Genomic DNA, 19,079 nt, shown 5'->3' with positions numbered 1-19,079 from the left:
TTGCTAAGTAAATAGGACAGGCGTACCTACATGGAGATAGGATGACCTGTGACCTGAAAAATGGGAATGTTAAAGAGGCGTACCTACCACAATGGAAAGGGGAAGTGCTCTCAAAGGTCAACCCACATGCAAGGTATAGGTACTGATCCTAGGAGAAGGGGACAGTATTGTGACGTAAGTCTCACATTTTATAGGGATTATTCTGGTACGTTTGAATTCTATGCACAACTAGCATTATTACGTTTTATGGAAGTTTACGAGTGTCAAAAGAACACTTTCATTTTGCCCAGAGTTCCTCCAAACTATACAAAAATACTACAATTAGAACATACTTAGAAAAGGTAGTACAAAAGGTGAGAAAAGAAAGTAGATTACTCATGTGTCATGAACACCTGGAGTTTACGATTGGAAAGATAGCAGAAAATAGAAAAAAAATTATAGTCCTCACGATTATTAAAAGAAAAAAATGTATACTGTTGAAACATGAATTGTTATTATGTGTGATATTAATGTACATAAAAATTGTATATATCCTCCCCCCATGAGCCATGGACCCTGCGGTTGGTGGGGAGGCTTGCACGCCTCAGCGATACAGATAGCCGCACCGTAGATGCAACCACAACGCAATGGTATCTGTTGAGAGGCCAGACAAACGTGCGGTTCCTGAAGAGAGGCAGCAGCCTTTTCAGTAGTTGCAGGGCCAAAAGTCTAGATGTTGAAACACTTGAGGTAATACTGACCCTATGACTTATCTTAGAAGACAGATTAAGGAAAGGCAAACCTATGTTTCTAGCAATTTTTGACTTTGAGAAAGCTTTTGACAATGTTGACTGGAATACTCTCTTTCAAATTCTAAAGGTGGCAGGGGTAAAATACAGGGAGCAAAAGGCTATTTACAATTTGTATAGAAACCAGATGGTAGTTATATTTGAGTCGAGGGCCATGAAAGGGAAGCAGTGGTTGGTAAGGGAGTGAGACAGGGTTGTAGCCTCTCCCCAATGTTATTCAATCTGTATATTGAGCAAGCAGTGAAGGAAACAAAAGAAAAATTCTGAGTAGGTATTAAAATCCATGGAGAACAAATAAAAACTTTGAGATTCGCTGATGACATTGTAATTCTGTCAGAGACAGCAAAGGACCTGGAAGAGGAGCTGAACGGAATAGACAGCGCCTTGAAAGGAGGACATAAGATGAATATCAACAAAAGCAAAATGAGAATAATGGAATGTAGTCGAATTAAATCGGGTGATGCTGTGGGAATTAGATAAGGAAATGATATGCTTAAAGTAGTAAAGGAATTTTGCTATTTGGGGAGCAAAATAACTGATGATGGTCAAAGTAGAGAGCATATAAAATGTAGACTGGCAATGGCAAGGAAAGCATTTCTGAAGAAGAGAAATTTGTTAACATGGAGTATAGATTTAAGTGTCAGAAAGTCGTTTCTGAAAGTATTTGTATGGAGTGTAGCCAAGTATGGAAGTGAAATGTGGACGATAAATAGTTTAGACAAGAAGAGAATAGAAGCTTTCGAAATGTGGTGCTACAGAAGAATGCTGAAGATTAGATGGACAGACCAAATAACTAATGAGGAGGTACTGAATAGAATTGGGGAGAAGAGAAATTTGTGGCACTACTGGACTAGAAGAAGGGATCGGTTAGTAGGGCATGTTCTGAGGCATCAAGCGATCACTGGAGGACAGTGTGGAGGGTAAAAATTGTAGAGGAACACTTATTTCTTTCATTGCTCAACCGAAGCATTTCTTCTGTTACTCATGGTTTCTTTGCAGTTATGTCCTTTGTACTTGTGTTTTTCTTTCCAACTTCCATGTCTGCCCTTTTCCGGATGTCCCTTCCTCTTCTACAAACTGACTCCTGAGCTGCTACTTATAACAGTATCTATCACCTCAGAGAACTTCAAGCATACCACTTCATTCCTTAGTATTTCAGTATCCCACTTCTTTGTGCACTGATTCTTCCTGACTAGTCTCTCAAACTTCAGGCTACTCTTCATCATTACTAAATTGTGATCTGAGTCTATATCTGCTACTGGCTACACCTTTCAATCCAGTATCTGATTTCGCAATCTCTGCATGACCATGATGTAATCTAACTGAAATCTTCTGTATCTCCTGGCCTTTTTCAAGTATACCTCCTCCTCCTGTGAGGAGTACTGACTACTGCTGGCTGAAACTTATTGCAGAACTCAATCAGTCATTCTCGCTTATCATTCCCATATTTCCCTGAAACCATTTCTTCTTCTCTTTCCCCTACAACCGCATTACAGTACCTCATGACTATTACATTTTCATCTCTATTTACGTACTGAATTACCCATTCAACATCCTCATATATTTTCTCTATCACTTCATCATCAGCTTGCAATGTTACCATTTATATCTGACCTATAGTTGTCAGTGTCGGTTTGTTGTTGGTTCTGATGAGAGCAACCCTATCACTGAACTGTTCACAGTAACTCACCCTATTCATAACAAATCCTACACCAATTTCTGCTGCTGCTGCTATCACCCTACACTCACTGCAAAAGAAATCCTTGTCTTCTTTCCATTTCACTTAACTGATGCCCGTTATATCTGTACTGAGCCTAACATTTCCCTTTTCAGATTTCTAGCTTCTCTACTATGTTTAGACTTCTGACATTCTGTGCCCCGATCGTAGAATTTTACCCCTTTGTTTGTTATTCAATATTTTTCTCACAGTCATCTCCCTCTCGGCAGTCCCTCCTGGATATCTGAATAGGGAACTAGTCCAGAATCTTTTGCCAATGGAGAGATCATGATGAATCTTTTTCAATCTTGGGCCACATGTTCTGTGGACACATGTTATGTATTTTTAATGCATTGGCTGGTTTCCATTACCTTTGGCATCTTCATGCCATTGATCTCTGCTTGTTCCTCCACCTTTAGGGATAGTTTCCCACTGGAAGGGAAAGAAGGTGCCATTAACCTCTGTCCGCTCCTCCTTCCTCTTTGATACGGACATTGGCAGAATGAGAGCAACGTCTTATGAAGGAAATCTGTAGCTGTCACTGCTGATGATTTTTATTCAAAATTTAAGCACTGGCAGGATTTGAAACTGGGACCGAGGACATTTTGATTACTAATCAAAGACACTATCCCAAGACCATGGGTGATAACAAAAGGAAATTCAGTTCTTTATCGAGCAAAGATATCAGATTGTAAGATGGGCAAAAATTGAATTTCATCACCTAATAGTTTTCAAAAAATTGAATGGTAAGTACTTTGTACCGTCTGGCCCCATAAAATTCTTATGAATGCACAGAAAAGTAAGGTTACAATATTATGAAAAGGATAGTTGTTACTTATGATATAGTGGAGATGCTGAGTCGCAGATAGGCACAACAAAAAGCCTGTCACAAAATAGGCTTTTGCCCCCCCCCCCCCCCCCCCCACCCCCGCCATCTCTGTTACGTACAATTCACTTAGCTTTTCATTCTTATTAACTCATGCATGATGTTTAAACAGTAATCTCTGTCTTGCGTAGTACTCTGTCTTTCACCTCTCAGGTTTTCAAATCTCTTCCAATGTAGTCCCCAACAATCAGTCTTTCCTTCCAATCCGATACAGAATGTTTCCTCCTGACTGGTGGTTCTGGTTGACTTTCCCGAAATCTACCCCTTTTCCTAGACCTCACCAGTCCTTTTCCTTCACACCTCTTCCTTCCCCTTTGACCTTTCTGCCTGAAGGAGCCACTGGCTCCAAAAGCTTGCCTAATTACAACCTCCTTCTATGCACATGTTCGCCACTGCTGGATGAGTAGACTTTTTATCTAACCAACTAAATTATTTTGTCAAAACTTTATTGTTTTTGTTGTTATATTAATCCACAATAGTTCAATCATTATGTGAAATTTGAATTGTGAAGACTTTGGAAGCTAAAAGAAAAAAGCTGTACTTAAGTTCTGTTGTAAGAACAATTTACATACTTACTGTTCTGCAATTGTTGCAAGCTTTTCATCATTAACAGCTCTTCTGATTTCTGCACGATGTCGTTCCATCGAAATGTTGAGTGTTGCAGCAATATCTTGAAGCAATTTTCTCTTTTCTGAGCTAAGTTCCCCCTGTGCTCTTAATGCAGAAACCAAGCTGGCATAGGCCTCAAGTTCTAAACAGAAATATATTTTCAGCAAATATAGTATAATTAATTTCAAAATATAAAAACTTCAATGAAGTCTACCTTGTGTAACTACTATTTACATTTCAATATACAACAGTTAAATAATTACAGAGTTTTTCACAACACATTATAAACTGATACTCCACTTTTGCTATTTTTCCTTTTTTGTCCTGGCTAGTAACTAATTACAATTTCACAGCAAATTTCATAATTTAAAAAAATGGAACAAAAATTGTTGTAATATATTGTTTGAAGGACACTTTCCTGCCTTTGAAGAATTTAATCATCATTTATTTGTGAAAGTGTCTGTTCAACTGAAGTCCATCTATGCTACATCAGTGCATCTCGGGTAATTGCTGTGTCTCTCAATTACAATAAAAATTTAGGAGTCGGGAGACATTCACAATCAACACTGGGAGTACAAAAAGAATTTACATATTCACATTTTTGAACTTGAAGATACATCTGAATTCAGTTCACTTTCTCCTTTTTCTTTTAATAAGTGAAGATATAACAATATAATTGAATAACAGAAACCCACATTACATAATACCTTGTAATCTACTTCTTAATAATTGGCTTCTAAGGAAGTTAATGTGAAACATTATAACATTCTTAGCGAAAATAAGTGTACATGTACACATACTAATATACATGGCCATTTTTAATAGTAATATAAACAAAATGTCCTGACACTGACAGCACATGAGCAGAGTGGTCACTAATGGCACTCATGAATTAAGTTAACAAAAGAAGCAGTTTAGTATTATCATAATTTACTGCATGACATGTCAAATTCAAAAGTTTTGATTCATACTGATGTCTAAACACAAAGTCATACATGCATTGAGGTGCATTCAAAAAGCAATAGGAAGTTTGTAAACTCACTTGTCATATTAGTACAATTCATTCATTATTAAGTTAGAAAATGACAGAAAAGTATTTGTACAGTGTTAGACATATCAGATCTGTACTCTGTTAACACATTTCAAAAGGGTTACTTGTGTTTCATTAATATTGGCGATTTTTTGTTTTGTATAAAAATGGATAAGAGAATTTATATTACATTTTGTTGCAAAAATGGTAGAAAAGTTTAGAAATGTTAAATATTGCTTTCAATGAGTCCACTACAAGTATAAAAAGGGTTTACATTTTACATTTCAAAGTAAGCTGTGAAAATACTGAATACAAGAAGTGCCCTGCATGCCGCTGCACATCATCAGAATAACCCCTGCACACCATCAGCTGAATGAAGTCATGGGAAAAGTGAAATAATTGAGTATGAATGATAGTCAAACCCCAATCACAGAAGTCACTAATGATGGTTACACATCAACTGGTTTATGCCCTGAAATTTTTTCCAGGTATATGGGTATGAAGTTTATGACAGCAAACTTTGTTGCAAAATTGTTGAATTCTGAACAAAAACAGTGATGAATGTGAGCTGCTTAGGGTTAGCTAGATGAAATCAGAAATGATGCTGAGCTACTGAAACATGCCACAACATGTAGTCAACCATGGAGTTCTAGATATGACATTGAAACTAAGGTTCGAGTACCCCAGTGGAAGCATTCTGGATCACTATGACTGATAAAAGCTCAACAAATTGTGTTCTTCAATTTTAACACCATATTGCACCATGAGTTGCTGCTAAAACGTTGAACAATCAATAAAGAGTACTGCTTGCAAGTTCCATGCTATGTGGGTGAAGCAATCTGACATTTGATGGGTTTTGCATCATGATAATGTACCTGCTAACACTTTGTTACTTTTTTGTGAACCTTTGGCCAAATGTAATATTGTAATTATGCCAGACATGGCCTCATATGACTCTTTCTGTTCTCAAAACTAAAGAAAACCTCAAAAGACAGTTTTTTAAGCACAGATGAGATTAAAAATGCATCACAGTGTGTTTTGTAGGCTGGAGAAAGTGCTGGCATAAATGTATAAATATAATGGGACAATTTGGAAGGGGATAATATTTATGTTGCTGAAGAAAAGGAAACTGCCACTACTGAACAAAATAAAAATGATTGAAACTTTTTATCTTCCCTGTTGTTTTGTACAGATGTAAGTTGTTGTCAACAAAAAAGTGGATCAAGAAAATCAGTTCTTTTTAAATGTGGGGTTGGAGAATGATCCTGAGAATTTCATGGATCAAAGAACAAAAGGCTAAACAGTTTTGGAGAAAATGAAATCTAAATTTATCTTTGGGGCTATAGAAGTAATTAAGGTATTTTGGACATATGAGAGTAGAAGACTCACTAGAAAAATCTGTAATGTTTGGAAGAATAGAAGATCAAAGAAGTAGAGAAAAACCTCGAAAAAGGTGATTAGATGACATTTTAAAATGTACTTAAATGCCCTTAGGAGAAATGAGCAAAAAAGCAACACACAGAAGAGTAGGAAGAGACATCATTCATCATTTCAACTCAATTTGGAGACAACTTGGTATATCTTAACAAAAAAATATTGATGTCCGTAAATAAATAACATTCTGCCCAAAAACCACAATTTCTCACTTTTTAACACACCTCACACAAGTGTATACACATCCACACCATTCATCCCTCACACAAAATTCTGAAAGAAGGAAGAATACAGTTTAGTGTTATGTTGACAATGAGAAACGGAGCACTAGTTCAGTTTTGAAAAAAGGCCGGAGAAAGAAATGGCTGTGCCTTTTCGAAGGAAACATGATTCCAACATTCACTTTAAGCGCTTTTGGGGAACGACAGAAAAAAAATAAAACAAAATTTGGGTGACTGGACCAGGATATGAAACCCATTCCTTATAAACATATTTCCAGTGGCTCAATCACTTCACCAACCTGATTGTTTTCAAATTCAGGAACAATTACATGATCAACACACACACACACACACACACACACACACACACACACACACACACACACACATGCAGAAGATGGAAAGGAAACAAACACAGCATGTGATGCCAATTCTACATGTGTACAGTGAACTGACTGACTGACTGACTGACTGACTGATTGATTGATTGATTGATTGATTCATTCATTCATTCATTCACATATTGTGATCCATAAATATCACCTTCACTGATGTGGAACAAGTCAAGTTGTACATTAACAGGCATAAGCAATCGCTGCTGACTACTTTGTAAAGTATACTAACAACCAATTGTAATCTCTCTCTCTCTCTCTCTCTCTCTCTCTCTCTCTCTCTCTCTCCCCCCCCCCCCCCCCCCTTGTGTGTGTGTGTGTGTGTGTGTGTGTGTGTGTGTGTGTGTGTGTGTGTTTTGGGAGAAAAAAACTGCTATGTTGAGGGGGAAAAAAAGGCCACTCACTGTTTATCCTTATCTACTACTCAGCTGCTGTTTTTATACAAAACTTCAAAAAAACCACTTATGTAACTTTACACGGACCACTACCAGCTGTATACACAGGATGCAAAAGGACAAATGATTAATATTCAGGGATATGACAGAAATATCATTTGAAGCAAAAATGTCTAGTAAACATGAACTCTATAATGCATACCTTAGGCAGTAGTTGTGTTTCACAGTAATGAAGATGAACAAGTGCACACAGCTCATAAGGTATGCATTTTTGGGCCCAAGTTTATTGTAATTTTTTTTTGTCTATACTACCACATCTCAAAATATGGAAAGCAAAGAGCTTGAAGTGACATTTGTTACACAGTATCAAAGATGATGAAGTGCTCACAGTTCTTAAGGCGTGACTTTTAGAGCCCACATTTACTAGACTTTTCTGCTCCAAATGATCACTTCTATCATATCATTCTTTCTGGAACACACTGTACACTGACAGAATGAGAATCTGCCCAATACGAATATTTAAGTTAAGTAGAATTCACATTCTTGAGTTAAAGCATTCTGAAAAATTGTAGGAGGTGTGCCTGGAGAGGTACACTTTACTTTGTTTTAAATGATTGGGAATTTCCATTTTCTGCCTGATGTCTACTGGTAAGCTGTTACAGACTTTTACATCTGACTATAAAACTCCATAGTGATCGACAGTCTGCATGGAAATTATTTTTATTTACAGTATTGTGGTTGTCAGTTGCTGAATTTGACTTGATGTACTCTTTTTATTAAGCAAAAATTCCATTAGGGAATACATGTATTGGCAAGTAAGTGTAAGAATTCCTAGGTCTCTGAAGAGATTTCTTCAAGATGTTTAGTTATCACCTTTTGACAATATTCTTATTGCATGCTTCTCCAGGATACATACTTTTTTCACCTTAGTTGCAATGTTCTCAGTAGAGAAGCCTCTACAGATGCTAAATTTATCTGTTTTTAGGATATTATTTGCTGAACGAAGGTTCAGCATGGTGTTGTAAGTAGATAAATCATTTATTATAGGGTTAACATCTATTTTATTAAAGAAGGTGGATTTAGAAATAAATTATCAATCACTGTTGCACAACTTTCTATTCTTGTTGTAATATTACTGTGAGAACAAAACCAAAACTAGACATCAGTAACTCTACTTCTTAAGGAGTCTTTGATCCACTCACATATTTGACAACCTATACCATATGCTTTTACCGTCATTAACAGTCTACAGTGAGGCACTGGTTCAATTGCTTTCCAGAAATCTGGAAACATGGAGTCTGCCTGTTGCCCTTCTTCCATGGTTCGCAGAATATCATGTGAGAAAAAGGCAACATAAATTTTACACGAGCAATGGTTTCTAAAACAGTGCTGATAATCTTCTCAGTCTCAAGAAAATGTATTATATTTTAAATGAGATTATGATCACAGATTCTGCAGAAAACTGATGTTAGGGATACTGGTCTGCATTTTTGCGGGTCCATTTCTTTACTCTTCTTACATACAAGAGTCACCTTTGCATTTTTCAAGTTGCTTAGGACTTTGTGCTGGCTCAGAATTTTATGATATACGCAAGCTAAGTAAGAGGCCAATGTTGTAGAGTACTCCTTGTAAAAGTGAATAGGTATTCCATTCGGACCTGATGACTTTTTTTGTTTTCAACTATTTCAGTTGTTTCTATATTCTAGGGATCCTTATAACTTGTCCATATGGAAGTACGTTCAATGATAAAAAGACAGTATGTTTGTACAAGACTCATAGGTGACCACAAAATTTAACCGTATTATGATCAGGCTTACCTTATACATATCAAAGCATTATACCTATAACAAATTCTTTGGGATACAGTTAAGATTTTCACCCACAAAATTTTGTCTTGTAGCATTGCACATCTTGAAACGGACCACTCAGTGTCTGTCAGCAAACAAGGTGATGAAGGCTCCATAACATGGGAATTGCAAGGCGCGTTGGAATCCCAAATCCACACATCACTGATGTACATGACACTAACAGGAAAAGTGTGATGCCAATGCCACAAGACTTGCACTATGGAGCAATATGGAGTTTACGTCCGAAGAATGAAACATGGCGAGTGGTGATTTGGGCAACCATAGCACAGTATTTCTCAGACCCATTGACATTACTGCCACAGATTATGTGACCATTTTGGCTGATCAGGTGAGGATGATTCTTATCCACTTCCTTCATTGATACCTAAGGTTGTCACTATTTTGTACGAAGAATGGTACAGATTCCAATGAAAACCATACAGGACCTACACTTACCCACTCTAAAATGACTGGAAGCTGTTTTGAATTCCAACAGTTTTTCTAAAATGTACTTGTGTTGTGTTTCCATGTTATTGTCCAGCCTCTGTATGCTAACACTTAACCACAGATACACTAAAACTAAACTTCTAACTACCTATTATTTCTACAGCAATGTTTTTATTACTAAAATATTAAAATTTAGCATCATTCAAAACCTTTAGCAATGTTGACAGTCTCAAACTTTTTGCAAACGCCTATCAAAATGTGGAAGGACTTTCAATCTGAATATCACAGTATTCCTGATGTAAAGTTATAGACAATTTAAGCTAACAGCTTTCTGCATATCTTTTTTTGCTCATTGTCTTGTGAACTGTAACTTTCAAGAAAGGGAAATATATAAAAACTTGAGATTTACAAACTAAATTTTTGGGGAGTTTAGGTCACATCACTGTTTCCTCTTTACAGTCTATGTGTTTTGAAAAACAGTGTTGGCAGTGCTTGCTGTGAGATGGGAAAGCATGGAGATTTTTCACCAGCTTGTTGCGAGTATCGAAAGAGAGAACAGCAGATGAATGAAATGTTTTGTAAACAATTAGCTGAAATAGTTTTACCAGAACCTGACATGAAAATAACAATAAAATGCAATTTAGAAAACAACAGTTGTAATCCCAATAGTTTATTCAAGACATTTAATGTAACAATAAACATAATTTGTAGCCCTTGATATACATTTCAAATCACTCCTTCAACTGGTCTGTGGCTGTAGCTGAGCAATCTAGACTTTCTGCTACATAACACACCAGTTTGTCACCACAACCTTGATTCTTAAACTGTTGTTGTTGTGATCTTCAGTCCTAAGATTGGTTTGATGCAGCTCTCCATGCTACTCTATCCTGTGAAAGCTTCTTCATCTACCAGTACCTACTGCAACCTACATCCTTCTGAATCTGTTTAGTGTATTCATCTCATTCTTAAACTGTGCAAAGCAAAAAATATGAAGCCTGTTGTCATGGCAATTTAAGGCCATGAAATGTGAATAATGTGCAAAATATATAAACTGGTTTCAATTTTGGAACTCAAAATGTACTGCACCTTTTCTGACCTCTGATTGATTACCTCACACTACCCTTCCATTGGCTATGCAAAACATATTCCCAAACTCTGCATCATAAAGTGGGAGTGCTCGCATGGATACTGCCCATTCTAGGCCTCTTCAAGGACTATCTTATATGAGAGTACAGGTACATACAACTTTCTTCTCAGCTATTTACCACACAAGCGATCAACACAGAAGCCAGTGTTGCAGTATTTCAGCGGTCATTTTGTAATGTTCTGTGAATCTAAACATATTGCCCAATGTGGGAAGAAAAGTATGGAACACATTCAAATATTTTGCAAATAACAAACTGAGGCATTAAGAAATTGCATATTACAACACTGCAAACAAATACAAGTACTGGAAATGTATATTTTACTTTCAAAATGTCACACTCCGAAAAAAGGAAATATTCACTGTCATACGTTTAATCACTATTATCACTTTTAAATATCTGCAGATGTAGAAAGGAACATTTAGTTTGGATATCACTTACAATAAGCAATGAACATTAAACTGAGACTTAACATTCAAAAGAAACTTTGTTACCTTCTGCATCACAAAATGGTTTCTACCATGGTTCGAAAGGGCAAATGATATAGTCAAACAATGGAAAATCCAGGATTCGTTGAAAATAGGCCACCCACCCACCCACCCACACACACACACACACACACACACACACACACACACACACACGACCGGGTTGGTAAGGTGCTGCCGGGGGCAAGAAGGATATGGGTTGGAGAGGGGGAAGTATAGAAGAGGATGGTAAGGTGCTGCTTGTTGGAGTGTACAGGAATGAGGTGGAGAGAGGGTGGGGTAGCTAGGTGCAGGGGAGAGATTAGATGGGAGGTGGGGAGATAGTGGAAAACCTGAGAAGTAAAAAGACTGTGGGTGCATTGGTGGAATAGAGGGCTATGTAGTGCTGGAATCGGAACAGGGAAGGGGCTAAATGGGTAAGGACAATGACTGATGAAGGTTGAGGCCACAAGGGTTACAGGAAAATAGGATATATTGCAGGGAGACATCCCACCTGCACAATTCAGAGAAGCTGGTTTGGTGGGAAGAATCCAGAGGGCACAGGCTGTGGAGCACTCACTGAAATGAAGAAAGTCATATTGCACGGCATTGTCGAGCTGTTTCCTGACCACAGTTTGGTGGTGGCCATTCATGGGGACAGGCAGCTTGTTGGTTGTCATGAGCAGGAATGAAGTAGCTAGTGGAACCACGCCATACAGTCACATAAGCTGAGTGCAGTGGATGTACCTGTACAACATGTGGAGGAGTAGAGCCCCAGACATGACAATTCATGGCATCATGCAGAGTAAAATCTAATGAAATAAGTACTTCATCTGTTTTATGATTTACCCATGTGTTTGGTTGTCTTTTTGCTAATTTTTTTGGACATATTTTTGCATTATTTACATATTTTATGCATTTTTATTCACCACTACAGATCCTTGCTCCTCCTGTCTGTGTCAATACAGAAATGTTTTCTTATCCCTAGATAGAACCAAATCCCACATACTGTAACTGTGTTGTTGGCTGGCTCATGGGATCCCTTGAAAAGGCTTTACAATGAAATTACCCTTTTCTGGCTGTCACCCTTCCTTCCACAATGACCTCCACCTGTTCAGATTCTGCCAACCCTTAAGCCTCACCAACACAGTCCTGCCAAACCATTTCAGGCCCAAACCTCCTTCCACAAAATTCTCCTGTTATGCAATCCCAAATTCCTCACCAACACAGTCCTGCCAAACCATTTCAGGCCCAAACCTCCTTCCACAAAATTCTCCTGTTATGCAATCCCAAATTCCTGGGTCCCATATCCCGCACTGAAGCTCTTGTCCTCCAAGAACTAGAGCAACATGCACAATGCCCCCTCAAAAAACTCTCCACAACGTTCACTCCCTACTCGATGCTTGGACTGCCACTATCCACCACCTCTACAAATAACCTCCAAACATCCCCCACATCACCCCACAGCTGACAAACCCTGTCTCACAGACCTACTACATTTACTCCACTCTCAGAAACTCCATCTCACCACCATGCAGAATTCAGAACCTAAACAACCCTGAAACACAATCATGAGCCTTTCCCCCAAAAGGCATGGCCCTGCAGAAGTATTAGTCCTTTCCAAAGGCTTCATCTTTAACCCCACTCTCAAATGCAATCATCCAGGACTTGTTAAAGACCTTCTCTCCTCTCCCCATCTCCACAGTGGACGCACTTTTTCGCCACCAACCCTACTAAGACGAATGTTGAATTCTGCCTGACTCTGTTCACTCTTCCCTCTAACCGTTATCTATCCCCACTGCCCCCCCCCCCCCCCCAATCACCCCCTGAATTTCTCAATCTCAAACCTTGCCTCACTTTCATTCCCCAAATCCCTCAATATGCAAACTAACCTTACATTTGCAGAAACAACTGCAATCCACCACATAAAAATGGATCCTGATTGTATAATCCTACCTGCTGACAAAGGCTCACCATTGCTGTTTTCAATTGCAAGGATTACGTGTCATCATAACACCTCTGCCATCTGTCAGATTCATCCACCTACAAACCTTGCCACAGTGACCCCATTCCATAAATTCAGCAGGATCCCCAGCCTCTCCTCAAATCTGTATTCCCATCCCAAAACTTCTCCCCAGAGTCCATTTCTCTCTTTACCCCCTACCAATCCCTGTTACCTTCTACATGCTCCCTAAGTCCATAAACCCAACCACCCAGGATGTCCCATTGTGGCTCTGCTCTCGTAGACCAACGCCTTCAGCCTTTTACCAAAACCTACCCTCCAATGTAAAAGATACCAACCATTTGCTCCACCGGCTGTCCACAGTTCCTATCCTTTAACACATGGTGCCCTGCTCGTCGCTAGTGACACCAGCTCCCTTTACACTAACACCCCCAAGCCCAAGGCCTCACTGGTGTTGAACACTCCCTTTCATAGAGGCCCACTGACTCCAGATCTGTAAAACCTCCTTCCTAGTCACAATGATCACTGATATCCTCACCCAAAATTACTTCTCCTTTGAAGACATCACCAACAAATAAATATGGGGTACGACTATGGGCACCACCATGGCACCATACTATCCCAACCTATTCATGGGTCGTTTGGAGGTATCCCAAACTCCTCGCCTGGTTCAGATTCATTGATGACATCTTTGTGATCTGGACTGAGGGTGAGAACACCCTATCCAAATTACTCCAGAACATCAACACTTTCTCCTCCATTTGGTTCACCTGGTCCATCTCAACCCAAAAAGACACCTCCTTCGATGTTGACCTCCACCTCAAAAGTTGTTACAACAGTACGTCCATTCTCATCAAACTTACCAACCACCAATGATACCTCCACTTCGACAGCTGCCACCCATTCCATTCCAAGAAGTCCTTTCCATGCAGCCAGCCTAGCCACCCAGGATTGTCGCATCTGTGGGGATGAGCAACCCCTCTCGAAATATAGCAAGGCTCTCAATGAGGATTTCACAGGCCATGATTATCCTCCCAACCTTGTACAAAAACAGTGCCTTATCTCTCCAGTCACCTGCCCCCTTCCAAATTCCCACTGTCAGGTCACATAGGAGCATTACCCTCATGACTCAGTACCACCCAGGTCTGGAATAACTGAATCACATTCTCCGCCAGGGTTTTGACTACCTCTTGTTGTGCCCTGAAATGAGGAATGACCTACTCACTATACTTCCTACACCTCCCACAGTGGTATTCCGCTGCCCACCAAACCTACACAATATCCTCATCAACCTCAGCTCCCAACCCCTGGCCTCATGGCTCATATCCCTGCAACAGCCCTAGATGCAAGACCTGTCCCATAAATCCTCCCACCACCACCTACTCTAGTCTGTTCAAAAACATCACCTACCTCATCAAAGGCGGGGCTACCTGTGAAACCAGTCATGTGATCTACAAGCCAAGCTGCAACAGCTAAGCTGCATTCTATATGGGCACAACAACCAACAAGCTCTCTGTCCACATGAATGGACACTGACAAACTGTGGCCAAGAAACAGCTGGACCACTCTGCTGCTGAGCATGCTGCAAAACATAATGTGCTTGATTTCAATGAATGCTTCATAGCCTGTGCCATCTGGATCTTTTCCACCAAAACCAAATTTTCTGAATTGCACAGGTGGGAACTCTCCCTACAATGTATCCTATAATGTATTCTATGTTCCTGTAACCCTCCTCGCCTCAACCTACTTCACTGGTCATTTTCCCCAACTATCTAGCCCCTTCCCCATTCCCATTCAGCACTACACAGCCCTCTATTCCACCAATGCACATATGTCTGCTTGTGTCTGTATATGTGGGGATGTGTGTGTGTGTGTGTGTGTGTGTGTGTGTGTGTGACATATATGTCTGCCTGTGTCTGTATATGTGGGGATGGATATGTGAATGTGTATACCTGTCCCTTTTTCCCCCCCAAGGTAAGTCTTTCCGCTCCCGGGATTGGAATGACTCCTTACCCTCTCCCTTAAAACCTTCATCTTTCTGTCTTTCCCTTTCCTTCCCTCTTCCCTGATGGAGCCACCGTGGGTTGCGAAAGCTTGAAATTTGTGTGTGTGTTTGTGTTTGTTATTATCTCTATCGATGTACCAACACTTTCGTTTGGTAAGTTACAGAATCTTTGTTTTTAGATATATTTTTCCCATGTGGAATGTTACTTCTATTATATTCATATCATTAAAATAATTTAATTGGATGGATAAAAAAACCTATGCACCATGCGGCAGCAGAACACACACATAAAGGAATGTTGTAATTAGGCAAGCTTTCAGAGCCAGTGGCTCCTCCTTCAGGCACAAGGGTTGAAGGGGGAAGGAAGAGAGGCACAGGAGAAGGACTGGAGAGGTCTAAGAAATGGTGCAGACTTCAGGAAAGTCACCCAAAACCACAGGTCAGGGGAGACTTACTGCATATATAAAAACAAAGTTGATGAGACTTACCAAACAAAAGCGCTGGCAGGTCGACAGATACACAAACATACACACAAAATTCAGGCTTTTGCAACCAACGGTTGCTTCTTCAGGAAAGAGGGAAGGAGAGGGAAGGAGAGGGAAGGAGAGGGAAAGACGAAAGGATGTGGGTTTTAAGGGAGAGGGTGGGGAGTCATTCCAATCCCGGGAGCGGAAAGACTTACCTTAAGGTGAAAAAAGGACAGGTATACACTCGCACGCACACACACACACATATCCATCCGCACATACACAGACACAAGCAGACATTTGGAAAGTCAAAGAGTTTGGGCAGAGATGTCAGTCGAGGCCGAAGTATAGAGGCAAAGATGTTGTTGAAAAACAGATGAGGTATGAGGGGTGGCAACTTGAAATTAGCGGAGGTTGAGGCCTGGCGGATAACGAGAAGAGAGGATATACTGAAGGGCAAGTTCCCATCTCCGGAGTTCTGACAGGTTGGTGTTAGTGGGAAGTATCCAGATAACCCGGACGGTGTAACACTGTGCCAAGATGTGCTGGCCGTGCACCAAGGCATGTTTAGCCACAGGGTGATCCTCATTACCAACAAACACTGTCTGCCTGTGTCCATTCATGCGAATGGACAGTTTGTTGCTGGTCATTCCCACATAGAAAGCGTCACAGTGTAGGCAGGTCAGTTGGTAAATCACGTGGGTGCTTTCACACGTGGCTCTGCCTTTGATCGTGTACACCTTCCAGGTTACTATATATATATATTCAAAAACAAAGATTCCAAGACTTACCAAGCGGGAAAGCGCTGGCAGACAGACACAAACACACACACAGAATTACTAGCTTTCGCAACCGATGGTTGCTTCTTCAGGAAAGAGGGAAGGAGAGGGAAAGATGAAAGGATGTGGGTTTTAAGGGAGAGGGTAAGGAGTCATTCCAATCCCGGGAGCGGAAAGACTTCCCTTAGGGGGAAAAAAGGACAAGTGTACACTCGCACACACACACACACACACATATCCATCCGCACATACACAGACACAAACAGAATCTTTGTTTTTAATATATTTTTCCCATGTGGAAGTTTCTTTCTATTTTATTTACATCATCATATATATATATAGTCAGAAATATATGATTTGATCATACTCACTGTACCAACAGCTGACACACAGTTACAGCAACAGTTACGTCGATTCAAACTCAAACTACTTACTCTTAGCAAGATAGTGGTGTACAGCTGATAAAATTTATATGGAATAAGGTATTACCTTGTGAAAATGGGTGAAGGGGGGAGAGAGGGACGGGCACAGAAGATACAGTGTTGCACTGAACACACAGCTTTAAACAAATAAAAAAAAACTATCAATTCACTAGTTCACTTACTTTTCTTGTTGATAAAAAAGTAAAAAGAGACAAGCACAACAAGACAGAACTCACATGAGTTTTAAAAATGCATGTGAACACATTCTACACAAAAACATGTAAGCACTTACCGAGTCGTCGAAGGATCCTTTTGCATTCATCCCGAGACATACCCAGTATCATTGGCCACATGTTTAACCTGAAAGAAGCACCCACTGATCTTTACACAAGCAACAGTAACTACCATGTCAAGGAATGTTACATACAAAGATCACGATTCAGAGTAGCTTAAAATGTACAGTGATACCGATACATGTTATTCTCAAATGAAATTGTGACCATTGAATAGATTAAAAGAATTAAATGTCTTTAATTTTAAACATAAAATTTGTCTCCAGTCTCAAAATATTTGCAGATAACTGCAGTTTCTGCATATTCTGTGTAAGAAGTAACAATTATTCCCCATTTTGTTTTCTACCATTTTCTCCCTGGCCCCATTCCCAAAAATAGGAACACAGTAATGAAAGTGGATAGTCTGTGTGACAGCAAAAATTTAATACCAGAGCTTTAACAATAACCATCAAAAGCAGTTAAAAATAAGTGGAACCAAATAAACCTTTTGGTCATGAGTACTACAGGAGTCAGTAAAAATCTTACTGGGTGAATGGTTCTACTTTATTATCTTCAGGAAAATCAAACTTTTCTGGAATTAATTTCCATTTTGCACACAGGATTTTTTTTTAGGCATCACTAGCAGAAAAGACACCCAAGAAACCAGGATTACTGATCAGTTACCATCGGTTCACTACCAAAATTCATATTCGAAGCATTTTTGTGTCATTAGATTTTGATGTGCCTACAACCACTTATGTCTATGTGATTTTTTTTTTTTACAAAAATCACCGTCAGAGAGACTGTAGATGTTGGTTGAAGCCCTCGGAAATGAGGGGCTGGGGGAACTGTTAGAGTAGGAGATGTACCTTTGCCTTTACGAAGGTAACACAAACACTGAGGACAATTCCAGTGAGACTGCCCATGTTCAACAATTATGCAAACATTCAGTGCATTCATCAACTGTCTGAACATATAGATGTCATTGCATTTGAAGTTGTTTTGTGTCAAAGAACTTTCACTGCAGTGAATGTCAGGTTTGTTTACAAATCCCTCTGAAAAAACTGTATATTGAGCATACCAGATTTTGATTGTCAATAAACGGTGATTTTCTCTGTACACCCTAATGGTAACCAAATGAGACGCACACAAAACTTCAATCAGACAAATGAAAAACAACATCTAAAAAAGAATGCACACATGCTTGCTGAGTATCTTCGCAATAGAGTATATAACTCCAGCCCGAACCCCAAACAAAGAGACAAAGTCTACAAGATGATTTTAACAGTAAGTGAGTATAATAATTCTAAGATGCTTAAAAAGGCTTATGCCAGAGTATGGTTTATTACTTTAGACAATATTCTTACTGCTTGCTTCAGCTGACAAATACTTTATTTACTTTAGGTATACTGATGCAGGAGATAAATCTATCAATCTTTGTGAGAGTTAGTTGTGAACCACTTGCAGGACTGTTTAGCTATCATCTGAGCTGTGTCTCCTAATGTTTGTGTCATCAGCAAACATTATAGTTTTCAATCATCCTTCAAAGTAATTGGAAGATGCAGGACTTGTTAAAGATCTTTTCTCCTTCTCCGACCAATACTGAACCCTGGCTAACTCAGTTCACTTATCCATCCAACCATGATCCACACCCACTGCCCCCAAGTCACCCCTTGTTAACTCTCCAGAACTTCTTAACCTCGAACCTTGCCTCACCATCATTTCCCAAATACCTTATCATGAAAACCAATCTTACATCTGCAGAAAAAACTGCAGTCAACCATCTAAAAACT

General features: G+C 39.4%; 1 protein-coding gene across 6 annotated transcripts in view; it reads right to left on the bottom strand.

Annotated features, from left to right (window-relative positions):
• The window catches only part of LOC126336812 (BRCA2-interacting transcriptional repressor EMSY), a 286,258-nt gene that overhangs the window by 225,141 nt on the left and 42,038 nt on the right, over positions 1-19,079 (bottom strand). For all 6 annotated transcript variants that reach the window (XM_050000859.1, XM_050000862.1, XM_050000861.1 and 3 more), the window contains exons 2-3: positions 17,307-17,374; positions 3,968-4,142 (exon numbers count right to left, since the gene is read on the bottom strand). In XM_050000859.1, coding sequence (XP_049856816.1) covers positions 3,968-4,142; positions 17,307-17,367 — 236 coding nt within the window. In that variant the 5' untranslated portion in view covers positions 17,368-17,374. The remainder of the gene's footprint in view (positions 1-3,967; positions 4,143-17,306; positions 17,375-19,079) is intronic.

This window comes from Schistocerca gregaria, chromosome 2, assembly GCF_023897955.1.
Source record: "Schistocerca gregaria isolate iqSchGreg1 chromosome 2, iqSchGreg1.2, whole genome shotgun sequence".
Taxonomy (NCBI): domain Eukaryota; kingdom Metazoa; phylum Arthropoda; class Insecta; order Orthoptera; family Acrididae; genus Schistocerca; species Schistocerca gregaria.
Note: the sequence above shows the minus strand (reverse complement) of the source record. Positions and strands in the feature narration are given on the sequence as shown.